The sequence below is a fragment of the Pseudopipra pipra genome, chromosome 2, assembly GCF_036250125.1.
Source record: "Pseudopipra pipra isolate bDixPip1 chromosome 2, bDixPip1.hap1, whole genome shotgun sequence".
NCBI lineage: Eukaryota > Metazoa > Chordata > Aves > Passeriformes > Pipridae > Pseudopipra > Pseudopipra pipra.
This window is the reverse complement of record NC_087550.1, coordinates 8,010,253-8,036,661: the sequence shown is the minus strand read 5'-3', so window position 1 is coordinate 8,036,661 and position 26,409 is coordinate 8,010,253. Positions and strand designations below refer to the sequence as shown.

Here is a 26,409-nt window from a genome sequence, read left to right as displayed (position 1 = left end):
GCACCCACCCACCGCCCAGCATTCCTACCAACCTGCAGTGTAATGCCAGGGAAGTCAGTGGGATTAGGGCAGGAGTGAGGTCTGGGTTTATCTCTGGACAGATCCACCCGAAGTGCCAATCCCTGGAATTAAAAAGGGACAGCTCTTTTACTTTGAAGTCTGACACTTCTTGCAATTACTTAGCAGGTACTTCTCATTGTGTGAAATCACTCCCTAAACATTCCTGCTGCTGTCTGCAGGGGTTCCTGAGCTGCTGTTCCCTTCTTTGCTGGTCATTTGTGGTTCTGTTGCTTTTTGGCTGGGTGAGGTGTTGCCTGGTGTGGATGGAGACTGTGTCAGGGTGGTGGCACAGGGCAGCTTTCCAGAGCCGCTTCCATCAGCCGGGGGATGCTCCTGCCCTTCTGCAGCTTTGGTTTGGAAGGTAAAGAGTCACTCTTCAATCTCTCTGGGTTTCAAGAGGACTTTAAAAACTGCTTTTTCTCTGTAGGTAGAGAAGTGATGGTGTGGCTGGAGACGGGGGATAAATGTCTGCAGGCTCTGCTAGACTGTGCAGCCCGTGGAAATCCTGCCAACTGGAAGTGTGGGTAGCAGGGAGCTCAGAACTGAGGCAGCTAGAAGCATTGCCCCAAGGGTTCCTTTTGCAACATGGCGAGTGTTGAGGCCTGGTTTTAGATATCTGTGGAAGAAAAAATGCAAGTTTTGTGCTTTAAAGTGTTCTAGAAGCAAAAGCTGGTTGAGTTTTTGTTTCGTTCTGGCCTGTATTAAAGGGCTGTAGCTTTTAAAGGTTAAACCATGTTTAGGGGTTGATAATGCTGTCTTTTCTTTTAAACTTTCTCTCTCTTCAGTGCATTTATTTTTCTAAACAATGTGTGATAACCAAGTCATGGCAGCCAAAGGGAGTTCTGCCATTCATTTCAGTAGACGTGGGGAATTTCCTGGTGGAGTTTACTTCAAATGAGATTTTATTTATTTTAGATACAGAAATATCCAGATATTTATGGAGGTGTCTGTTGCTTCAGCACTGAACAGACTTTTAGCCTCAGCCATGACCCATTTCCCTGGTTAGAGGAGCAGAAGCAGAGTCCTCTGGCTGTAGTCAGAAGTGTCACTGCAGAGTTCAGTCCTGCTGTACACCTCTAGGGCAGAAGTGCTGTCCCTGTGTTTAATACTATTGATTCCTCACTTTCCATGGAATTTATGTAGGGCTAATTCAGTGCTGTGCAGTAGCAATGGTGTGTATTTAGATATTTAGAGGGAAAATGCATGGTCACGTTCATTCTGCCAGCATGTGGGTCAGAACCCATCAGGCATCCTGGCAAAGGAGAGGAAAATGCCCCAAGAAATTAAAAACTCCATTGTTTTACTCTTGGGGCAGCTTTTTTCTCTTCAGCCAAGACAAATGGAAATACCTCAAAACAAAGATGTTTTGCCTTGGAATTTCTGTTCAAGATTGATAGACTGTTTATATAGTTGTCTCGTGTAATTCGGGATCTCCTGTTTAATTCTGAATGGCCGTGAACTTTAACATTTACTTTTCTTATTCTTCTTCTTGCCCTTTGGCCAGAAGGACCCAGTACTACTTATAAAATATTTCTGACATTTGTTGAGTGAGATCACAGACCTCAAAGTGTTTTCCAAAGGTTGAACCAGATCATCACTCCCACCTTCTGGATGGGAAACCTGTTTCCTGGCGGGATGTGCACGGGTGAATAATGCAGGAGGATGGGGATGGGGACAGAAACCCAGTCCCTGCATTCCAGCTCAGATCAAAGCACTTGGATCTAGCTATCTGCTTCAGAGGGAGTGGGAAGGAAAGGTTATTTTTGTATAGTCTGAGTCACTCATGCTAATTTATTTTTCATAATATGGCTTTCTTTTGTGGGGCTTTCTGTACCTGCTTAATGTTGCACTGTTTTTTTGTTCCAGAAATCAAACCTGTCATTAGCTTGCTGCCAAATGGTAGGATTTGTAGTTTGCTCTTTGGTGCTTTAGCTTGCTGTTCCTGGCCAAAAAAAAAGTGAAATCTCAGATAAAGGTGTACATCCCTCTACTTTTCGGCATCTTGTTACATGCAGATGAGCAAGAGCTGTTGATTTTTTTGAGTTTGTTGGCTGGAATGACAAAGCTGACGCTGAGAGTCGAGTGAATGTGTGCAGAGCTGAGATTGCACTTTGGTGCTAAGCTGGTTCCAGTTCACACCAGGCTTCAAGGCTCAATCCTTCCCTCTAGAATTCTACACTCTTCATTTACACCAGCAGGGCTGTTTCCTACATTCTCATTTAACAGAGTTGTATTTCTAAGTTTGCTGGTACAGCCGCTTAATTAATTCTGTGGGATTAGCTGCTGTAGTTACAGCAGGTCCTGTGAGACCCGGTGGACTCTGTGGTGCAGGGTTTGGGACAGGTTCAGTAATTAAGAAGAAAAAGGCTGGTTTTGGTGTCGTGGGTGTTTCTATGTGTCTCCTTCCTGCGCGTGTTTGGCCACAGCCCGTAACGGTGCCGCTCTCTCCCCTCGCAGACTGTGACGCCATGGGGAACGCGGAGAGCCAGAGCGTGGAGCACGCCTTCTACGGGGACAAGCACACCAGCCTGGGCCGCAAGCACACCTCCCGCTCCCTGCGCCTCTCCAACAAAGCCTCCCGCCGCTCCCGCCACGCCTCCTCCGGCAAAATCATCCACCGCAACTCGGAGGTGAGCACCCGCTCCAGCAGCACGCCCAGCATCCCCCAGTCCCTGGCGGAGAACGGCCTGGAGCCCTTCGCCCCAGAGGCCAACCTGGAGGACTTTGGGAGCCCCATGTGGGTGGACCGTGTGGACATGGGCCTGCGGCCCGTGTCCTACCACACCGACTCGTCGGTGACGCCCAGCGTGGACAGCAGCACCGTCCTCACGGCCGCCTCCGTGCAGAGCATGCCCGGCTCGGAGGAGAGCAGGCTCTACGGCGACGAGCCGCCCTTCCTGGCGGAGGGTGACGGCAGGGGACACCGGTACGCGGCCAACGGGACCGGCTTCATGGACACAACCAGCTTCAAGAAGAAGCGCTCCAAGTCCGCCGACATCTGGCGCGAGGACAGCCTGGAGTTCTCGCTCTCCGACCTCAGCCAGGAGCACTTGACGAGCAACGAGGAGATCCTGGGCTTGGCTGAGGAGAAGGACCCCGAGGCTGCCCCAGGCACGGAGGCCGGGGGCAGCCCCCAGCCCCTGGTCGCCTGCCAACGTGCCAACTCCATGAGTGACTTGTATTCCCCCAAAACCCCGGGCGCTGCCATGAACGGGGGCCCGCGGAACGCCTTCGGAGGGTACTGCCGGAACCTGGTGTCCGACATCCCGGATATCGGGAGCCATAAGATGGCCTCGGTCACCGCCGAGGATGCGCCTTCTTCCTACAGCAACTACAACACGCTGCCCTGCAGGAAGTCACACTGCCTCTCTGAAGGGGCCACCAACCCCCAGATCAACCACAGCAGCAGCATGCAGGGCAGGAGGGCCAAAACCACTCAGGTAAGACACTTTTCTCCTATGATGTGGCATTTGCTGAGCTGGGTCTGTAGATAGAAGGTTTTCCAGGTTCTCCCAGGCTCTGTTTTCCTTCAACATCCTTTTTCCAAGAAGAGGGATGTTTCCAGGACTAGCCGATCTCCAGAGCTGTCTTGATCCCATCACTGCTTCCTTCCTTATTTGCAGCTCTCTTTGGGCCTTTTCCACTCTCTGCTGCCTCTGGAAAAGATAAATCTGCATTTGCCAGCTAAAGAATTTCCTGCATGCTTTGCAGTGCTGACAGTGCCTTTTTTCCCAGGGTAGCTGCCAAATTGCATCACTCCACTGCGGAGCTTGTGCGTGTTGTGTCCCCCCTGTCTGCCCTCTCTGCCCTGTCACCCTCCCCTGCCTGCACCCTGTGAGCACTTGTGGCTGGAGGCAAAGAAACCCGTGAGTGTTTCCCCTCCCCTCTGTAGTAAACACTGGCTGGGCTGAAATTTCACTCTTCCAGTTAGCTGACATTCACATCTGTGCAAAACGTCACCCTGCAGCAGTGCTGTCCCCGCACAGAGGGCTGCTGTAAACTGAGAAATGGTGGGGGATGGAGATGAAGGGGGAAGAGGCTGCTTCTCCGAGCCAGGGAGGACTTGTGCCCTCATCCTTCCAACAGACAGCACAGAGCCAAGAGGAGCTTTGCTGTTGGGTGCCCCTCCAAACACCACTCCTGCAATCCTGCTGCTGGGATTTTACTCTTAGTTGCCCTGCTTTTCTTGGCCTGGTGCAGTTACATAGCACCACAAACAGTGGTTCTGCTGTCAGATCAGTTGCAGAGAGGGAGAGAAAGGAGGTACCAGGAGAGAGGAGCCTGTGCCCCCACCTCAGCTGCACTGACTCGTGGGAGCTGCTGGGATGGGGTCGCTGAGTGACTTCCTAGCTGTGTTTGACCTGTAGTGATGCTCTGCTTCCAAATACAAAAATGACATGCTGGGACAGATGTTGCAGCATCCCACAACAGCAGCTTTTGTGCTTCAAAATCAGCTCTTGGTTTTTGGAGGTAAAGCCCCTTGGTGCACCAGCAGGATAAAAACCAAGACAACAACAACAAGCAAAAAAAAAAAAAAAAAAGATGTTACTTGGCAGCCTTGGAGGTAACAGCTTTTGTGGAGATTGTTAGGTGCAACTGCTGCCTCCAGCCTGCTTTCAAGAAAAGGAGAACAGTGTTGGTGGTGAACAGCAAAGCATTTGTTTTTCATCGTCTTGGTGCCTGTCCTGGCATTCAGAAAATTCCTTTGAGGCAGGTAGTGAAAGTTATGAATTTAAGTAGTATTTTGTGAGGCCTCAACCATGCCCAGGGAAATAATTTTGTGGGGCTGGTTTCACTAGATGTATCTCTCCTGAGACTGCAGACGGTGGCTATAAGGAGTCTCAGCAGTGATTATTACCACGGATAAATTCAACAAAATTAAAGCTTTGGAAAGGTCAAAATTCCTCCTCCCAAGTCTTTAATCCCAGCAGCATCCAGTAAGTATAAGATTCTTGTCAGCAGTGAAGTCATGTTAGCCCAAGCCTCCCTTTAGCAAGCTTAGGGAAATGACTGTCATTATGTGTTTGATAGAGCGAAAAGGAAGTCCAAATTTGCACACAAAGTGAAAGGAGTAGTTCCTTGGTGAACCTGATGAGGTGGCTTTGGAGGGAAGTGACCAAGCTGTGTCTGTGCCAGGTCCCCAGTCCAACAGTGTCTCAGCACTTTCCTCCTCTTTACTCATCACCCCTGTGTGAAGTGGAGAGTGATGGTGGTGGGAGCTGAGGTGCAGAGCTGAAGGCCTTGCTGCTTTGCTGTTAATGTGCTCCTTGGCACTGTGTTGGCACCTTTTATCTCTCTCTGCCCTCCCAGAGTTTCAACACTTTCTACACGAGCTTCACGCTCTCTCTGACCACGCTAAGCGGTGCCCCAGAGCCTGCGTGTGTGTCATCAGGCTGTGGAGCAGTTCATGCTACAAAAACAATTCAGTGCACTGAGGCAAAAACTTGGTGTTTTTACCAGCCTTTTGAACTGCCTCCCCCATCCCAATGTCACAAAATAGGAATTACATCTTAGGGCCACAGGGGCACCACACAAAGGTGACCCAGGGCCAAGTATAATGTGGTGTTGGACACAGTTTTCCCTCTTGGCCTCCAGGCCAGTGACCTGTCACTCCTCTCTGGTGTTTCAGTGCAGAGGTAGCTCCCTTTTTCAGAGTCACCTCATGGAGCCTCAAAGCCAGGGGTGAGGTTTCTGCCCAGATCTCTGTTGCCAGTCCTCACAAGAATTTGGGGTTGTGTTAGTCAGTGGGGTGTTTTTTCAGTTTTTGGAAAGTCGTAGCTTGGATATTTGCCTAGTTTTTTAGTCCCAGCTGCCCTGGAAGGTCCTGATAGTCACTTGTATGTGTCTTTTGACTAGTCTAGTTCTGTGCATCACCATGGTTTCTATATGTTAAATTCACTAGAAGTTGTGACTAGCTGTATTTTTTGTGCTGTGCTCACCACTGGAAAAATTCATCCTGGAATGTGTCACAGAAACAAGGTGCCAGAATCATGGCTGTACATGTTTTGTTCTAATGCCTTATCCATGGGTTCTTTGCAAGTACATGGCTTACATTAAAAGGGGAAAAAAACCCCAAAACACAGCAGAAAATCTCTCCCTTCCAAATTTAAACCTTAAATTGAATGGTGGGAGTCACTCTCTACTAATTGAGGAGAGCTTTATGGAGAGATAATTACATTCAATGTGCACAAGCGATTAGTGCTCACAGGGTGGCTCTGGGGCACCCACGCAGCAGCTCTGCTTCCTAACATTTTAACATTAAGGATTCGGATCTGCTGAGCGAGACTTCCCGGAGAGCTCTGCTGGGATCATGTTGGGCTTTTGGAGCTGGTGTGATGTAGGTGGAAAGGGCTTAATTGGCTGACATTTTCACCCATTTTTGCTTGAAGGGAGACAAACACTGTTTGGATACAGCTTGTTCTGTCTGTGGGCTGTGAGATCCCCAGGATCCTACAGCCTGTTTGTTGGGATCCAGATTTTGTGAAATGGCCCTGTTGTCTCCTGTTTGTAGCTAAACATCTGCCTGCAGGAGACTCCTTCCTCCTCCTCCTGCTCCTCCTGATAGATATTCAGGGACAAATGTAACCCACTGTTTCCCTGCTGTTACGAGCCCTAATTGAAGTTTCAAGAAGGGAATTTGCCCAGAGAAGCTGTGGCTGCCCCATCCCTAGAAATGTTCCAGGCCTAGTTGGATGGGGTTTGGAGCAACCTGGTCCAGTGGAAAGTGTCCCTGCCTATGGCAGGGAGTGGAAGTGGATGGTCTTAAAGGTCTCTTCCAACCCAAACCCTTCTATGATTCCTTGAATTAGAGGATGGGAACACTGAGATATGGTTTTGTGCCACTTCCAAGCCTGTCTTGCCACCTCCTTATTCCATTCCATGTCTGCAGGGGACTGATGGTGTTTTACAAGCATTTTTAGAGCATGGTGAGGACCCTGTGTGCTGTAAAATCCAGGGGGACACAGTGGCCAAAGTGTTTCCCCGTGGTCCCCTCTCACAAGGAGGATGGCTCCTTCCCTTGTTCCTCCCTGAGCTTTTTGATTTCCTCTGGAAAACTCAATTCCAGTGTTCCCATGGGGCACTCCAGTTTGTTTACAGGACTTTTGAGAAGGAGCAACAGCTCTGCAGGGAAAGCAAAGGATTTTTTACCGTGTCCAGTGCAGTGTTAGTTGTGAAACAGAGAAGGGAGAAAGGGAACAAACTTCCTGCCCGACTGACCTGGAAACTGCACCGGCTTCAGCGCCAGCCCCAGGCTGCATCCTTGGCGTGTTAAATCCCCTTTTGTCCAATTTTCTTCAAATTTATTACTATTTTTAGGCCTCTCTAGGTAGCCTGAAGGAATTTGGGATCCTCAAACCTTAAAAAAAAAATGAAATCCTACGTAAAAAAATTTTTGCAGAATATGCAGGAAATGAAACCAAGGGGTTTTGTAGGAATTAGATCAGGGCATACAGAGAAGCCAGTCTAAAATTAGATAGTCTTTCCAGTCGATATTATTTTATTTCACTATCTCAGGGAATTTTGTAACAGGTTATAGTGTCCCATTATGCTCCATAGGATGGCTGAACTCCAGAGAGCTGATACTTGGGTTTCAGTTGTGTGAAACTTTTTCACGAAATGGTTTTGTGGCATAGAGGATGTCACCTCAACATGTACAAGGACCACACTGGGTCAGTTCCATGAAAGCAGCATCCAGCCTAATACCTTGATCCCCCACTACCAGCTTCCCAGGAAAAGAAGAAAGAAACTGGGAGAGTACGGGGTGAACTTTCCTTTAGGGCAGAAGATTGGAGATTTGAGCTTCCTGTGCAAGGAATGCATCCAAGGCTGTTGGGTTGACCTGTCCCCCATGAATTCTCTTTTATGAAATAATTTTCTGCTCCTGGCTTCCCCTGCATCCTGTTCACTCTCTGCAGAGCACTTGTGACCTTCCAGCCTACTCTTATAGCCCTCCTTGGCCATGGCTTTTCCAGGCAGAGCATCTCCAGCAGCTGAAGCTCTGCTCCTATTAAAGCAACCCTGTCTGTAGTCTGGAAAACAGGGCTGTTTTCAACCTAAGTGTGATTCCTAATCAGACTGACACAGACCTTTAATCTTAGTTGTTTGACTCCAGATGGAATCAAGGAAAGAAATACAGACAAAGTCGTGCATCGTTAAATGGTAATTAATGACACGTAGGTTAGTAAGTAGCTAAAATCAAGCTGTTCCTGGTTTGCAGCTGCAGTGTGGATGTCACTGATTCCAGCCCTGGTTCCCGCAGTGCCTTTTAGACAGAGGTTGTTCCCAAGGTCTCGGATGCAGCCTGAGCCAAATCTCCCAGAAGCTGGAGATCTGTGAGCAGGAAGGTTTGGCTCAGGTGGCTCATGGAGCTGAATCCCCCTGGGGAGCACAGGTCACTGTGCTGAGCCTCCAGGCAAACAGCCCTGTTAAACCCAAATGTCTCTGCCTCCAGCCACCAGCCACAGGGCTCCCAGGGGAAGGAAGGGCTGGGAATGGGCTGGGGGAAGGGGAAACCACACGCTTTTGTGGCAGCCTGAGCTTGCACCCGTGTGAACTCCTTGTGAATCCACATCTTGGGTGCTGGTGTGGTGGGTGTGAATGACCAGCCCCATTTAAAGTCTAGACCAAATAGCCTGGCTGACTGGAAGTGGATTCAGAGTGAGCCTGGAGGAAGGTCTTCCCTGCTCTGTCACTGGGCTGCCCTTCCCACACGGAGGAGATTAGATCAGGTATTTCCTCTTCAAGGTATTTTAAAGCAAATAGTCACTCCCTTCAGAGCACACAACTCTGCCCCAATATTTTCAGGGAAAGGAGCATGTGAAAATTGGTGTTTTGGTCTTCACTGGCAAATATTTTGATACTCCCTCAAAGATCTTAATTTGTTTTTCTTCCTTCGCTCTTGGTCGAAAGCCAAGGGAAAGCAAGTCACCACTCCTGATATTTGATCTAGCTCCATTCAGGCATGGGTTGTTTCTAAACAGTAATACTTTGTCATTTATACGTCTGAAGTGCTTGTGCCAGTGGCAATAATTGTATTCTCAGTACAGTTATACACGCTGCATGTTTTCAGTTTTAATTATTTTGCACTCAAAAATCACAGACAGGTTGTCCCAGCTGCTTGTTTGCTGGGCTGTGCTTACTTAGATGGATGCAGTTTGCAGGAGTGATCCTTTCCAGTGAAGTGCTCCATCGAAATGTTTCTTCCCAGAGAGCTTCAGCATGTGATCCTGTGACTAGTTATCATCCCAGATGACAGGCATTTCCCTGCTCCCTTAAATTGGGTGGTTGTTCAGGTGAACTCCTCCCAGATACGTTTTCATTTCAAGCTGCTGTTCTAGTAGCCCCTTTCCCATATCTGCCCTCTCTGTTGCATTTCTCAGGAAGATTTGCCTCTTCTTGGCTTCAGTGAACAAAAATAACCTAACCCTGTTAGAGCTTGATTCTCCTTCATGGAATTATCTACTTTGGATCTCCACCTTGGAGAGAAGGGTGAAGCTGTCACATGCATTTCCCTGCAGCTTTGTGGGGGACAGTTCCATTTTCAACCCTTTCTATCTCACGACTCCAGGGCTGTACTTTCCTGACTGCTGCAGGAGTCCCTGTGGGTCCATAATTTGCTTTTTAGGGCATCTAAGTCAGGTAAGAAAACCAGGGTCCTTGGAGGGGAATGGATACTCCCATATTTGAGTATCTTCTGGGTGCCTGGCACCTTGTCTGTCCTTCCGTGGTGCCAAATTACTCTGTACAGCACTCACCAAGGCAAGTTCATGAAGGAATCCTGGAACCAAATCCACTGAAATCCATGCCTTAAGATTTTCCCAGCAATTATTGCCCAGAAACCTGTGACTGTGATTCATCCTTTTGTAATAAGACTGAAGCTCATTGCTAGGAGAAGTATCCAGAAGTATCCAAAGGCTAGGACCTTTTCTGTAGGGAGCAAACTTGCTTTCAGAGAACCATGACCCAAACCTGCTTGCTTATTAAACCCCTCTGAGCAGCTGTGAGGACACATTCAAGAGTTTGTTTGTTTATTTTGTTTCTTTTCTTTATATCTTGATCTAAAGAGCTGTTGCCCAGTGCAGTGAGTGCACAGAAGTAGGAACCAAAGCTGCTTGTCCATATCAGTATCCCATCTCTTTGAATTCCCAAACAAACCCACCATCTCAGCCTGGTGTCCACATACAAATTGGAGTTGGCTTGTAGCTGTACCTCACTCAACTTGGGAGCCCTCCTGGGAGGTGTAAACAAGACCTGACCAATCCAACAGCAAACTGAGCTGTGGAACTGCTTTTGTGTTTCTCCACCACAGCTTTAAAACCCACTCGGGTTTCAATTCAACCCATTTCTCCCACTCAGGTTTCAGTTGCATTTTATGATTTATTTTTGCTTCTTGCTATCTTTTACATCTTTTCAAGACAGATCAATCTCCTCATGCATTACCAGGTGCTCATGTGACTGTGGAGAAAGGATTTAATTTGGATTTTCAGCAAGCCATTCCTTGACCAGCAAATGATGGTGGAGTCAGTACTGAAAAGAAAGGAAAAACACTTATCAGGCCAATCTTTTTGTACATGGGAGCTTCAAAGGGACACAGTCACATAAAAGCATGCAAACCATCAGGCTGCTCACCCGTTTGAAATGTATCCTGTGATTCTTGCCTAAGGAGCAGCCAGACAGGTTGTGTGCAATCTCAGGCTCTTGCTGAGCCGTGAGCACCTGATTGCTCTGTTGCTAAACAGGACGGGGAACAAAGGATATGCATTCTCTTGGAGGGACCCCCTTCCAAGGAAAAAACCCACTCAGTCATACTTTTAATCTAATGATTAATTTAGAGAGAAGCATTAGCCACATAAGGAGCTGTTTATATCAGGGAAGTAAGATTTTTTTCCCTGCTAAATCAGCCCCCAAGTGGCCATGAATCACTGCTGTGAGTGGGGCAGGAGAAGGTGATTCACCAAGGCATTTCAGTAGTGTCTGTAGCAGGGCTGCTGATGGAAGTTTGGGAAGTGAACTGGTGTATTGCAAGTGCTCTGTGTCCAGTTATGAGCCAGAGAGTTTGGCAAGGCTTATCCCATCCAGTGGTCTCTTGCTAGCAGAGGCCAGCACCAAATATGTTCAACAAGGGGACATGCCCCAAAACTTTTCTCCTGGTTTTTGCTAGCTGAAAGTAGGCATTTTTTCTAAAGCAAAAGGTTTTTCCCCCCCTGTATATCTTCTAAATCTAGCAAAAAATATTTAACAAATGTTATGTAGCAGTTGGACTCAATGATCCTGATGGGTCCCTTCCAACTCAGCATATTTTATGGTTCTATACAGTGTATGAGTGTCACGTGAGTATGCAAAAGGTACAACACCAAGGACATTAGCCTGATGTAGCTTGCATTACAGCTTCGTTGCCTACTGGCTTGTTTTGCCTGAAACCCAGTGTTTATGTGGAGAAAACACATATATTTAAGTGGGTTGCTAATTCTTCCACTAGCATTTTACCCAGTTGGTTCATCGGTTGAATTGTTCTGTGCAGTTTGATGGGGCTGTGATAACTCGTTCCAGTTCATTTCACTCGGATGCTCCGGGGGCTGTGGTAGCTGCCCTGGCACGTGGCCTGATTGCTGGGCCTCACTGTGCCCTTGTTGGTAACAATGGCACCATTCAGATTCTCGCTGGCATCAGTTATTCCACCTTTCCCTTCATCCCTGTCTGCTGAGCCTGCTTTCATAAACCCTGGGCACCTACAGCCGATACGGTGGCACTGCCAGTGTAAGGAGTGGTGCTGCTCTGTCTCCTTCAGCAGCATAGGGGATCCCAGATACTGGTGGGAACTGTGCTTCCCGATCTCCCCATCACATCACAGTCCCAGGGCCTGGTTAGTTCCCTCCTCCAACCAGTGGTCTCGACGTGCCTCTCTCCCTGCTCTCCACAGAGCAATCTTCAGTCGGAGCAACAAAGCCCCTGTTTATTCCGTCTGTTTTCCCCATGGACTGAGACCTGCTGTGTCTGCAAAATGCCAAGACCTGCTGTTCCCACGGCTTCCCCCATCTCTGTGTCTTGGAGGAAGTGTGCTTTCTTTTCTTTGCTGCATGCTTTCTGCTTGGTGTGACCAATGGAATGATCTTCACCTCCCCCCTTGCTTTGCCCTCTTGTCCTCCCGGGGCCGACACTGAGGAAACACCAGTGGGAAGGACAAGCAGGGCAGCACAGGTTTTAGTTCCAACCTGGAATGATCCCTCTGGACAAAAAGACTCCTCTGTGTGGAGACAGCTGCTTGCCAGCCTGACAGTACAAAACAAGATCCCTGTCAAATATCAGGGGCAGTGTCCTCGCTGGGGTTTTAAACCAGTGGAATGAAGCAGAGCTCCTTGATGGCAGCAGTGCCAGTGCTGATGATTTGTTATAATGTGGGTACAATGCCCCAAACCATGGGTGTCAGGAATGTGCATTCTGCTCTCTTCAGCTGTCTCCCAGCTCCTGTGATGTGCCTGGCACATGCCATTGTGCTGGAGAGTCGCAGGGACACTGGACAGGGGTCAGGGTGAGCAGTGAAGGCTGAGCTGTGGCTGTAGTTCAACCTCAGCAAGTCTTTGCCTAGAAACTCCTTCTGCAGAGCAGTGAAAAGCCTGTTGGGTTAGCAAGCCCTTGTGGTGCATCCCATCCTGGACCTGGAATAAGTCTTCCTTGGAGGAGAGAGGTGTTGTTGTTGCCCGTGGGGCTCTTTGAGAACCCGAGCAGGAAACGTGAGTAATTTTTAAATACCTCTCATTAAGGTCACACAATCTTGGCTTTGCTTCCAGGCAGTGGCCTGTGGTGGCATTGTCAGCAGGTACTTGGAAGCTGGACATCAAAGCTTTTGTGTCCACCCTGTGCTGGCGCTGCTGAGGCACCTCGAGTGCTGTGTCCACTTTGGGGACCATCAGGACAAGAAGGACATTGAGGGGCTGGAGCATGTCCAGGGAAGGGAATGGAGCTGGGGAAGGGGCTGGAGCACCAGGAGCAGCTGAGGGAGCTGGGGGGGCTCAGCCTGGAGAAAAGGAGGCTCAGTGGGGACCTTCTGGCTCTGTAACTCCCTGACAGAAGGGGGGAGCTGGGAGGGGGTTCGGGCTCTGCTCCCAGGGAAAAGGGACAGGAGGAGAGGAAACAGCCTCAGGCTGTGCCAGGGAAGGTCCAGGTTGGACATCAGGAGGAATTTCTTCACGGAAAGGGTGGTCAAGCATTGGCAGGGGCTGCTCAGGGAGGTGGTAGAGTCCCCATCCCTGGAGGTGTCCAGGGAAGGACTGGATGTGGCACTCAGTGCTCTGGGCTGGGGGACAAGGTGGGGATGGGGCACAGGGGGGACTCGATGATCTCAGAGGCCTTTTTCCCACCCAAATTAGATGATTCTGTGAAATGATTCTGTGATTCCTCAGCCACCTCACCAGCACAGAGCCATCCTGCCAATGGTAGGAGCTGGGATGCTCAACTTCCAGCATCCTTGTTTGCCAGTGTACAGGAGTGGTTCTGTGCCCCCAGTGATGTGTTTGTCAAACCCTGCTACGGTTTGCTCTTGGCTTGGGACTGTTACCCCCTCAAATCCCTGTGGAAGCACAAGACTGAACCTCTGTGCTTTCTGCTGAACTGTCTGTTCTCAGTGTAGCACTGCGAGGCCGGGGCAGATGAGAAGGAGCTGACGCTGCAGCAGGAGCTCAGCAGCCAGAGAGCTGTGCAGTGAACACTCTTAACCCCCCTGACCCCAGGCCCGACCTCGTGCCACACACACTTCCGAAGGCACTGAGCTCCCTCAGTGCTGTGCCTCATAACTCACGAGCCCGAACAATATTGGCTCCAAACTGTGGGGTTTGAACTGTTCTGACCTTTGTGTGCTCAGACCCTCCTCCTACCGCAGGCCTTGAATGGGTTGTCCCGAAGTCTTTGATATGGGATATTTAGGAGTGGAAGAGGGAGTGCAGGGAGCAGAGGGAGATTGGGAGCAGGGCTGCAGCATTACACTGAAAGGATCTTTTGACCCATCCTGCCATCATTGTGGTAAAGATTATCAAGATGTTCGCAAAATATGCTACAGTGTAAGCTCGTGAGCAAATATAACAGTCACTCTGAGTCTTCCATCCTTGAGTTTTTTATAAATAGTGAACTGTTATGGCCATATATTAGTTACAGAGTGTAATCCCCCTTTGTGGACAGGGAAACTGAGGCAACTAATGCAGTGTCTCACCAAGGTTACATGGGAAGGCTGTGGCACACGGGGAACCTGCATTGCAGAACTGGGCCTAAATAGCTCGAGGGAACTTCAGTTTTTGGAAAAATACTCTCTCTGCTAAAAAGCACCAAGAAAGTTTCATGCATGCACTGGCTGACGAGATCACAAATCGTATCTCCCTCAGGTTGGTCATCTGTTTTAGTAGCTTTTTGTTTTTTTAAATCAACTAATTTTAATTAAAGCATGAGATACGCTTCCTAAAAGTTACATCAGCTGAGATTGTAGAATTAACTCTTTACTTTTTGTATGGCATAGAATCACAGAATGGTTTGGGGTAGAAGGGACCTTAAAGCTCGTCTCGTTCCAACCCTTTGCCATGGACAGGGACACCTTCCACTAGACCAGGCTGCTTGGACTCGGATAGCTGTGCTCACTGAGCAGGGAAGGAAGTGCTTATTTTTCCAGCTGGACTCCAAGTCTCCCTTGAGAGGTGGCTCTTAGGAAGAACGGGCTCATCCATTACAAATTAATGCCTTAAAAGTTGGTCATCCTCTCCTCTCCCCTAAGTTTTCCTCATCCAGCTCTTGCTCCACAGGAGGATGGTTTCAAACAGAGCTGGTGGAGGGTTTATTTTTTTTCACAGGGCTGCTCTCGGATACATAGAAAACTGGTGCTTGAACCAACATCTGGAAGCTTGTTTTCTCTCAAAATAAATACTTCATTCTGCTACCTCTTCTCAGACTCCTCTTTTTTAACTTATAAATCAAGCACCAGCTTACGGGAGAGATAGAGGCTGAAATCCCTGTTGTTTTGGCCTTATTTCTCACCTCTTTGCGTCTTCTTCCCTGGCTCTCTCTTCTCCTGAGTACCTGACTTGTTTCTTTCCACTTACAGGGCTTGGCCTTTATTTGTTCTCCTTCAAAATTTGCCACAAATGTCTGTAGATACTGAGATGCTGGTGGTGATCCTCCTTGGGGCTGTAGCCTTGTAGCAGGGGTCAGGCTGAGTCACTGAGCCTTCAAAACCCCAATTCAGTTGTGTATTTTCCTGTCTTGCTCAAACTGACTGTATTCTTTCTCTTTTGATCCTTAAACTGCATGTTCTTGGGGACCAGGAAGGCTCGGGTCTGTCACCAGGGGATTTGGCAGGGGATATCACATGGCCCACCGTTAGGGTTTGCGATGTACAAGTGATGCAAAACAGAAATAATCTCTAAATACATTAACCTGTCAGGATAAAAAAAAAAAGTGCCTTTTTAGTTACGTAACTTGCAAAGGGCAGTCCTGGGATGTCTAAAATGTGTCTTCAGCTGTAGGTGTGAGTGCACAATATCAATGTTTTCTTCTCAAAATGCGTAGGCTGGTCGCTGCTTTTCTCGACACTGCCAGTTTTTGCTGCCATATGTTCTTCTTTTGCAAAACCTTTAGCACTGTTAACTTGGCTTGATGTAAACAGATGATGCTGCATCTTATGTTCCAAATTGCTAAGGCTGCAGAGGCACCACCTGGAATTGTGCATGTGTGACTGGTCTGTCCTAAACTGAAAGCTCTGCCTACCCCACCTTTTCTTCCAGTGGTTTGTCTCCAGAAGGAGATGAGGGATTTCCAGTGCCAGACAGAACGGGGGTGTGAAGAGCTGTGGTGCCACCTCAGTCTGGGGTTCGGTTGGTGTCTCCAGAAGGGGTTTGTCTCACCCTGTGTCTCTCCTGCAAACAGGACGTCAACGCTGGCGAGGGGAGCGAGTTCACCGACAGCGGCATCGAGGGAGCGGCCACCGACACCGACCTGCTGTCCCGGCGCTCCAATGCCACCACCTCCAGCTACTCCCCGACAGCCAGCCGGGCCTTCATCGGCAGCGACAGCGGGAGCAGCTCCACGGGCGATGGGCTCCGCCAGGGCGTGTACGAGAACTTCCGCCGGGAGCTGGAGATGAGCACGGCCAACAGCGGGGAGCTGGAGGAGGCCGGCTCTGCCCTCAGCGACGAGCAGAGCAGCGGCACCCTCAGCTCCCCCGGCCAGTCCGACATCCTGCTCACGGCCGCCCAGGGCACCGTGAGGAAAGCGGGAGCCCTGGCCGTGAAGAACTTCCTGGTGCACAAGAAGAACAAGAAAGTGGAGTCGGCCACGCGCAGGAAGTGGAAGCACTACTGGGTTTCCCTGAAAGGTACAGGGAAGGCGTCCTGTGGGTTGGGAATTGCTACCGATGGTGAAACCAGTGGCCTTACAAAAGCTGCTGTGAGCTTCAGGGGAGTTAACATAAATTCTGAGGAATGGTCCCGCTGCCTTGCAGAGGAGGTTGTGTTTGATGGCTGTGGATGTGCTCCCACCTGTGCCGTGTGTGCAGCCCGAGGCACGTGGCTGTGCTGCACAGCACTGGGATTCATGCCCTGCTGGCACCACCCAAGGTGGCTTCCCTGAGTGTTTCCTTTAGGAGGTTTGTCCATGGCTTGCTGACAAACTAAATATCCATGTGCAGCTGTGGGCATGTGATGGTGGGAGTTCGTTGGTGGTGTCAGTGGCCTGTGTTCAGACAGGGGCTCTGCCGTGGCGTGCCTTCCTCTTGCACCTCTTGGGCTTCACAGAATAGACAAAAAGCCATGGTTTGGTCACTGAGGCTGGAGTGTGGCTTGGTGGACGTTTGCTCTGGCTGTGTCACCCATCCTGAGTATCCCTCCTCAGCTGCCTGGGACACAGACCCTTTTCTCCCAGAATTTCTGCAGTTCCTGCAAGGCACGTGCTCATAAATGCACAGAGGTGTTAATGGAGCAGTGGAGCTCAGGAGCTGACCTCCTGGTGTGACCTCTAATTAATCTTCATGTGGTTCATCAGCAGGAAACCAGTTTGGGGACTGGCCTCGCTCTCTTCCACCACAACTCGAGACAGGGGAGGCAGAGCCGTGTTTCCTGCTGTTGGTGGGATCACCCAGAAAGCTCAGCATGGTTAAACCCTGTCCTCCCCACACTTAGAGCACTTGTTTGTTTTTAATTTGCAGCACTATTTTAAAAGCAACAGCAAAGTTAGGAGCCAGCTTTTCCTTGGGGTGGGTAGAGGGATGGGGAAATGGAAGAGGAGAAGGGGAGGTGAGGGGCAGGGGACAGCTCTAATCCCCTGGGAGGGGGGCCCTGTGGCAGGAAGGTCTTGCTGTGAGGAGCAGGCAAACAAAGGGCCATCTGGGAGGAAAAAGGGGAAAGATGAGCAGGGAGTAGATGTTGTTTTGAAGTGCTTTGACTCAAGTGGAGTGTTAGCGCCTTGGATTGCTGTGCCTTAATACTGCCAGTGTTTAACCCAGGCTTTGAAGTGAACAGCTGCCATTGTTTGGCTGCAAATACTTCTCTGAGAGGCTGGGTACCCGGCCATCCCTTTGCACTGAGACGGCTGATTCCAGTGGCACAGAAAGTGTGTGCCAGCATAAAACCAACTGGAGATAATGTGGGAAGGTTGGAGAGGAGACCCTTTATCTTCTTCTTCTTTTTTTTTTTTTAATGGAATATCCCAAATTTTAGACTTGCTGTATACTTTTTTTTTCCTTCCCTGAGAGGATTGTAAAGATTATTTTGGAACACCAAGCAGGTTGGTTGCTGTCCCCAGCTAACATGTGTTCCTCTTTGAGCTTTTTGTCTGTCAGTCAGTGAGGACAGCTCATTCCAGCCCGTTTTAATTCCAGTTACTGTCTGCATCCAGTAATTAAATCACTTGATCTTTGCCTTGCAGGGACTGTAGCCGCAGCTGCAGAGGCTGAGGCTGGGCTGTGCCTGGAGGCCTGTCTGCTCCCAGGGCTGGCTCACAGCTGGCTGTCACCCTCAGGGGACACACGGGGTGGCAGTGGACGACCCCCACTTTGGGATTTGTTATGAAGTTTCTCATCTGGGGCTGTATTTTACTGCCCATGACTTTCTCAGCTCTGTTTTGACAATCCTAGGGAGAGCAAAATGACCTGCTGGGTCAGGGCTTGGTGTCCCCGTGTCATGGAAACCCCACCTCGTGGGGCTGAAAACTGGGCAGTTGCTGGTGCTCTCCACTGTGAGGCTGAAAACCTGGACAGACCCTGGCAAATCTTCCCTGTGCCAGTTTATTTACAGTCCTGAGTCTCAGCGCTGAATAGATGCAGGGTGGCATTTAAACATCTTACTTGCTAACACAGGATGGTCTCTTGCAGGGTGCACGTTATTCTTCTATGAGACTGATGGCAGGTCTGGCATTGACCACAACAGCATCCCAAAACACGCTGTCTGGGTGGAGAACAGCATCGTACAGGCTGTGCCTGAGCACCCCAAGAAGGACTTCGTCTTCTGTCTCAGCAACTCCCTTGGGGATGCTTTCCTCTTCCAGGTGGGTCCGGTTCAAGGGGCTTACAAAGTTGTTCTCTTGCTCTGTCTCTGATGAAGAAGCTTGTCTGTGGTAGGATGTGCCCCCATGGCATCACTCCCCAGAGCAAAAAATATAATTGCACTGTCCTGTAGGTCCTTGCAGCTCACATAAACAAAGGGCTGCGTTCTCAAACTGGTGCAAAACTAAAAAGCCCTTCTGACCCAAATGGAGTGGTGCTGGCTTACATCTTGAAGAGACTGAGTATCTGAGGGCATGCTGAAAAAAAAATCATGTTTTTGCAGACCAGCTTCTCTGCCACCTCAGTGGGATTTTTCCTAAGCTTCTCTTGTAGTATTGCCCTGCCACATGGTTCCTTCCTGGGAAGGGGACATGTATTTTGCCACCTGGAGAGCTTCCTCAAGGTGATGATCTACTGATTTGGAGTCATGGATTCACAGAATGGTTTGGGATGGAAGGGACCTTAAAGATCATCCAGTTCCTCCCCCTGCCATGGGCTGGGACACCTTCCACTGTCCCAACTTGCTCCAAGCACTGTCCAACCCAGCCTTGGACACTTCCAGGGATGGGGCAGCCACAGCTTCTCTGGGCAACCTGTGCCAGGGCCTCACCACCCTCAGAGGGAAGGATTTCTTCCTAATATCCAGTCTAAACCTACACTCTGTCAGTTTGAAGCCATTCCCCCTTGTCCCTTCACTCCAGGCCCTTGTAAGAAGTCTCTCTCTGTCTTTCCTGAAGACTCCCTGTAGGTCCTGGAAGGCCACAATTAGGTCACCCCAAAGCTTCTCTTCTCCAGGCTGAACAATCCCAATCTCTTAGCCTTTCCTCCCAGCAGAGCTGCTCCATCCCTCTGATCCTCTTGGTGCCTCCCCTGGACTCTCTCCAGCAGCTCCATGTCCTTGCTGTGCTGTTCCCCAGGGCTGGAGGCAGCTCTGCAGGGGGGTCTCACCTGAGGGGGCAGAGGGGCAGAATCCCCCCTCCCCTGCTGCCCAGGCTCTGGGATCAGCCCAAGATCTTTTCCATGCAGTTTTCTAAGGAAAACCCTTCATTCTCATAGGATTAATGCCAGTGGATGTGAAGTACTGAAAAGGTCACAGTTTAAGGCACGTGGGGCCTTACCCATTAAAAGCCCCGTGTTGTCATGCCATGGGTAGGTTTTCTTGTTGGGAAAAAGCAAAAACCAGCCTTTTCAAATGAAAACCAGTCATTTATATTGCCTTGCAGAAATGTTTCACGATGTATCCCTTCTGCCATGGAAGCCATGCATGGCTAGTGAAGCAGAAGGGAAGGAAGGGCTGAGTTGGGGCGCAGGGAAGGGGATCAGCTGCAGTGGTGGGAACGGCGTGAGGGATGTGCTGGCCCTGCTGCCCTCACAGCAGTGGTACTTCCTTCTCATGTCCCACACACCACCCACACACAGCACAGTGCTGTAGTAGCGGGTTTGACCTGCAGAAGACTATTTCTGTCCCGTGGAGAATGTGTACATAGGGAGAAAAACAGAGCTGCTTTGTGATGCCCACAGATATTGGACATCTTGTAACAAGCCTTCCCACTGCATTGCACCTAGAGACATCACATTCCTCCTACACAACCATGCCTTGCTCAGTCACTTCTGATTGTGCCTACACAGATCCAGTACTTGCAGATGTCACATGAATTTTCCAGGAGCTCAGAGCAACTTGTGATACCACGTATTTATGTGTCAGGTGTTTGCAGCTTGTTTGTGTGGTCCTTTCCGTTGGGAAGGGCAGTGATTCCTCTTGCCTGCTGATCTGCCAGAAGAGTCTTCAGCTCCTAAAATCCACTCCAGATTCTTTTTTTTCCCTCCCTCCCCAGGAAACCAAAAAGAAAACTGAATCTAATGGTATACAGATAATATTTTGAAATTCATTAAGCTAAAAAATACGACCCCTTCCTGTTAGAATTTTGTTAGGAATTAGTAAAACCGTCTCACTGTACGTCCAGTGCTGCTCTCTTCTCTGCTAGGGATGATGTTTCACCAACTGGCTGTAGGCAAGGTGCCTCCCATTCTGCAAATAATTCCTCTATTTCCAGCAGAAATTGCTCATCAAGGAGGGCCCAGTGATGGGGATAAGACATTGTAAGCCCCTGTCTGTGAATGAGAGTTTGTTAATGGTATTGTCTGGGCAGGGAGCCTGACAAATTTAAGCAATATCCAGTGCCAACTGAAGACAAGGAAATTGGGAGTAAGAAGTCAGTCATTCCTGTGTAGGCCCTGTGTGCTGCTTAGGACTTCCAACCTGAGTTAAGGAAAGTGGTGCCATTCTGGGACATTTGTGTCTTACTTGCTTCAGTCCCCAAAAGTTTTGGGAACAGCAGCCTGAAGTCCAGCCTGTGCATATGTGATTTCCAGAGCAGGCTTCTCTGGGGATCTCTCCCTGGCTTCAGTGAGCCTCGTCCTTTGCTGTTGGTTGTGACCGCAGCGAGGATGACCTTCCTCATCTATGCCAGCAACTGGAGAAGTCATGCTGTGCTCTCTATTAATAGATCAGGTGTCATCAGGAAGTTTAATTAGAACAAGGTGGTTTGGCACCTTGATACTTTTCCAGCCAGGAGCCAAATACCAGTGTGACTATTGCTACAGGCTGACACTCAGAGAGAGTCCTCTGCAACGCCGAGTTTGTTTTACAACCTACTGTACAAAGGAATGGAGTTTAGTAAGAAGCCTAAAGGGATTGAGTTTTTATTTGGAAGGTCTGGAAAAGGAATACTTTGAAATATTCTTCTTTCTGTGTCAAAAGCCTCTAATCAGAGTAGTCCTCTTCCAAAAATATGTACTGATGTCCCTGGTATCTCATGGAACGGTTTGAGTTGGAAGGGACCTTAGAGATCAGCCAGTCCCACCCCCTGCCATGGGCAGGGACACCTTCCACTAGCCCAGGTTGCTCCAAGCCCTGTCCAACCTGGCCTTGGACACTTCTAGGGAGGGGAAGTGTTCCCTTTTCCCAAGCTGTCACATGCATGCTTGGAAGGGAAGTACCAGAGCTGTAAAAATTAGGATGAGCCTGCTCTTAATGATAATAGCATTGTCCTCAGAGGGCTTTGGGACTTTCAGAAGTTGAAAGCTCTATGCACCATATTAAAGCTGCTCATAGTTATCATGGTCACATTTTATGCCATTGATTTATTACTTACTAACTATTGTGTGCCAGAAAAGCTCTCTGTTCCTAGGAAGAACACAGAGGCTGGTGCATTCACTGCATTAAGGAACTGGGAGTTTAGAAAACATCATTAAATGCTGAGCTACAAATTATGGCAGCATGGCATTGAACAAGGAAGGCGATTCCTGAGACCTTGCTGGGAAGCCGCAAGGCACAGATATAGGTGTAATTCCAAGTGCTGAGGGCCTGGTGCCGAGTTAAAAATGGCCTCCTTAAGGATGAGGGGGCGTATATTACTGCCACAGAAATAAGATTTAAGGCTTTGAATCTTGAGATCAAAGGGAGAGGAAACTCCTCGGAATTGCATTTGTTAATCTCCAATCGATTTTAAAGAGGATCCTGACTTCTTTTCCCCCTGTTTTGCTCTCCTCAGACCTGCAGCCAGACGGAGCTGGAGAACTGGATCACAGCGATCCACTCGGCCTGCGCGACCGCGGTGGCGCGGCAGCACCACAAGGAGGACACCGTGAAGCTCCTCAAGACTGAGATAAAAAAGCTGGAGCAGAAGATCGACATGGACGAGAAGATGAAGAAAATGGGTGAAATGCAGCTGTCCTCTGTCACAGACTCCAAGAAGAAGAAGACCATCCTGGATCAAGTAATCTCTCTTGCTCACGTTGAATTAAGTCCCCAGCAAGTGTTTAAGGCCTCCCTGGGATCAGTGGTAGCTCTGTCCTGCCCTGCTGTGCCTGAAGCAGGTGGGGTGTGTTGGCAGGAGAGATGGGCTGGCTGCCTTAGTTGCACCATTTCTACAAGCAGTGTGCACTGAGGTACAGCATGGGCTGTCTTCTCCTGGCCTCTACCCACGGGATGTGGATAGCAGGCGGAGAGCGAAGGTCATGGCAGCAGAATTCCTTAGGGAACAGCTGCTCACAAATGTTGCTACTGTTGTTTAAGGTGTGCCAGAGGCTGGTTCCTTGGCTGGCACATGGGGTGAAGAAGCCATCCTTGGTCACAAGGGCCTGCCTTGACCTCGTGGCTGCAGCCCTGCCTTCCCCTTGGGCCCTGCTCCTTCTGACTTCCAAGTGGACAACATAGCTGGATTTCAGGAGCAGGGAGCCTCGAGCAGATGTCTCTCCCGCTGCCGCAGCAGCACCTTATTTTAGGAAACTAAACATATGGCTCCTGCCTCACTCATTTGTAGCTCTTTTACCAGAGCTGCCAAATGTGCCTGTAATGCAAAGCATGGGAAGTGGCCAGGGCTAAGCTGAAGAGATTTTGTATCCCCTGGAAGCCCGTGAGAAGGGGGGATGGAGGGGGAAAAGGGGGGAAGATGCTCATGGCTGTTGAAAGGGCTCCACTCAAAGGCTGTCAGTCACAGCCTCTCTCTTTATGTAACTGAGTTTTTCTGGGTGCTTTGAAACTGTTTCCTATCAGCTGTTTGAATTATTTAGATAAATCCTTCCATGGGCTGATTGCAGTGCTCTTCCAATGATCAGATTAATTATCCCCAGTGCTTGGCACTCTGTTGGTGCTCACAGCAATGCTGCTGCTGCTGATTTGGGATGCTCTGTGTATGGAGTTTGGTGGGGTTTGGTCTTCTTGTTTCTCAGATGCTCTTGATGCATGAAAGAAGCCTCTTAAGGGACTGCTGAAAAGAGAATCCTGGAATACAAGGAAAATGAAAAATGAAATTTTAATCCTATTAATTAGCATTGTATCAAAGGAGCAGTTGTCCCAGGAGAAGGCTTCTACCATGAATGTAGAAAAAGTTGTTTTCCATCTAATGAAAACTCTTATTATTTGTATCCTTTGAGGGGTTGGAAGAGTGGGGGGCTGTGGGAAAAATGAGGAATCGGGGTTTCTTGGGTGAGACCAGCAGCGGTGAAAAAAGGTGTGCTACTGGGAAAAGCATAAATTTTTTCAAGGCATTCACCACTCTTTTCTCCCTCCTCTCCCCTTCTCTTCTCATGCTCATCACTCCTCAATCTTCCCCTTGCACAGATCTTCGTTTGGGAGCAGAATCTGGAGCAGTTCCAGATGGACCTGTTCCGGTACCGCTGTTACCTGGCGAGTCTCCAGGGAGGGGAGCTCCCCAACCCCAAAAGGCTCCTGGCTTTCGCCAGCCGGCCCACCAAGGTCGCCATGGGCCGCCTTGGGATTTTCTCGGTCTCGTCCTTCCATGCACTGGTGAGTGTGGACAGAGGGCAGGGCTCACCTCTGCCAGCCTGCACGGCGCGGAGGTCACGTCGACCAGCAGCAGTGAGGGGTGAGCCCTCACCTCAGGGTGCAGGATATTCTGGTCCCTGAAAGGGGTCTGTGTTCCTAGATGACCATTAAAAAGTAGATGCTTGCAGGCCATGGCCTTGTGGAAGTGGAACAACCATGTTTCTCCTAAGGCTGGGATTCTGGATGTCCAGACCTGCACTATAAACAGATTTTCTGGTTAATGTCTGTGTACATGGGCTTGATCCAAAAGTCCCATGAAGTCAATGGGAGCCCTTCTTAGGCCCTCAGCATGTGTTGGCTTAGACCTTCTTGGGCATGGCTCACTTTGTGCCATATGGCTGAAACTACTGACCAATTAGTCTAATATCCGGTCTCCGCTGATCGACACCCGATGGTCCACAAAGGAGGGGGAACGTCATTCCCTCCTGCTCACAGTGTGGCAAATGATGTTTCAAGTGGTTGCTTAAACTTAAATGCTGTAACAACCCAGCTCATGAAAGTACAGGGAAATGCATTGCAAAGTGCTGGGGTTCTAATGAATTTAAATCAAGTTCTTGCAGTTTCGGCTTGGACTCCTGGAGGTTCACAGAAATAGCTGAGCTCCACTGTTGTCTTGTAGCTGTCAGCTGTACCCTTCAATTGAATGCAGAGCTGTAATTCAGGCAGGGGTGTTTTTATTCTCTCCTCTATGAAAAGATTAGCGTCATCATCCTGCTAATTGCTGGTGGATTTATTATATTTTTTAAGTGGCGGGCTGTAATTAGCATTTATGCTTATTTTTTTTGCATCTAGCAAAGCACTGAGCGTTAGCCTGAAAAACAGTCTGCCTCTTCATGCTGCTGTCTCTTGAGAGCCAAGGGAAAAAAAAATTATGTTTTGAGTATGTTGTGCTGGAAAAGACACGTGCTTTCTTCTCCTCTCAGCAAACTCTTGTGTCCTCCTTTGCCCTCAATAACATGGAGAAATGTAACTCCACGCTCCTCTGCTGCTGCGAGCCCTAATTGAAACTTCAGGAAGGGAATTTGCCAGAGAAGCTGTGGCTACCTCATCCCTGGAAGTGTTCAAGGCCAGGATTGGTCTTGGAGCAATCTGGGATAGTGGAACGTGTCCCTGCTCGTGGTAGGGGGAGGAACTGGATGATCTTTAAGGTCCCTTCCAACGCAAACCAGTCTGTGGTTCTGTGACTCGAGTGGGTGCTGCGTGGTGGTAGTGTGGCATCCCTAACTCTCCTGAGGACTGTACTCCGAGGATGTGCCGAGTTATCCCGGGTGCCTGTGCACAGATGTCCCAGGTACAGCTAGAGAACATCTCACAAGTCCAGGCTGTGGAAATGGAGACACCTACAGTAGTGTTTAAGTTCTTTCGCTTGATTTCTCCAAGTTTCCCAAGGAGAACCACCATTCCTCACGCAGTTCCCTGGATACACCAGCCAACCTTCTGTCCTTCCCAGCTTTGGATGAGGCCTTGGGTCTGCTGCACCCAAACAACCAGTTCCTCAGCTCCGTAGCTCGGGGCATCGCTGAGATTTGGGTGTTCCCTCTGGGGCTGCCAAATGTTTGACAGTCCCATTGTGCTGGTTTCGGCTGTGGGAACCCAGTCCCAAGGTGTTCCAGGAAGCTATGGCCGAGTCGGCAGGGCGGGTCTGTCTGTCTGGCTGGCTTTGCCTTGCCTCACATTCACACCTGCCATCCCCTACCACTCCCTTTTTGGCAGGAGAGGAGCTCTCTCTCCTGAGGCCACCTCCAGGTGGGAAATCTGCTTCCAGCTGGGCCCAAACACTTCCCCTCTGACTAATGTCACACTGATTCCCACCAGAGTTTCCTCACCACCCCTCAGAGAGTTGGGCTCAGCAAAGGCAAATGTCTTTTTGCTCCGAAGGGGTTGCCACTGGCCATTTTTGAAGCACCCCAGCAGTTAACACGGCTCTGATTGAAAGGGTCATTTTGTCCCTTCCTGTGTTTTGCTCACTCCTTCAGATGTGACTGTCTTTTAAGGAAGTGCAGGTTTTTAAATGCCACGACCTCCTTGCAAGCTTTTATCTGGCCTTGCTGCAGTTATGAGTCAGTTCCAGGATGCCCAGAGTGTTTCCACAGGAAAGAGCAGAGAGGAAGACTGAGTTTTTGGGAAGCAACAGATAAGTTTGGATATCTCAGATTTCATGTGTCCAGCTTTGAAACCTTGTCAGGAAAAGAAGAAAAGAACAAAAGAAAAAAAGAAAACAACCCACAAATGAAAAACCAAACCCCTTCACTGGTGCTGAGGCTTTGCTCTGTGATGATTAGGCTGCTTTAAAATATCTCAGATTAAATGCCAAAAAATGGGGGGGGGGTGTACTGTCCATGTCAGTTTTTGATGTTTGATGTTGGGAGATATAAGTTAAATTGCAAGAAGAAGGCAGTGGCCTGGCAGCATCACCACTGTGCCTGGAGTGAATACACTCTTTTGCCATAGGATTTACCTTTTTTTCCCAACCAGATTCTACTGT

General features: G+C 49.3%; 1 protein-coding gene across 6 annotated transcripts in view; it reads left to right on the top strand.

Moving 5' to 3' along the window:
- TIAM1 (TIAM Rac1 associated GEF 1) overlaps nucleotides 1-26,409 on the top strand; it is a 163,406-nt gene that overhangs the window by 83,572 nt on the left and 53,425 nt on the right. For all 6 annotated transcript variants that reach the window (XM_064643904.1, XM_064643900.1, XM_064643899.1 and 3 more), the window contains 5 exons: nucleotides 2,518-3,500; nucleotides 15,964-16,411; nucleotides 18,404-18,576; nucleotides 22,129-22,353; nucleotides 23,700-23,885. In XM_064643904.1, the coding sequence (XP_064499974.1) occupies nucleotides 2,529-3,500; nucleotides 15,964-16,411; nucleotides 18,404-18,576; nucleotides 22,129-22,353; nucleotides 23,700-23,885 (2,004 nt within the window). In that variant the 5' untranslated portion in view covers nucleotides 2,518-2,528. The remainder of the gene's footprint in view (nucleotides 1-2,517; nucleotides 3,501-15,963; nucleotides 16,412-18,403; nucleotides 18,577-22,128; nucleotides 22,354-23,699; nucleotides 23,886-26,409) is intronic.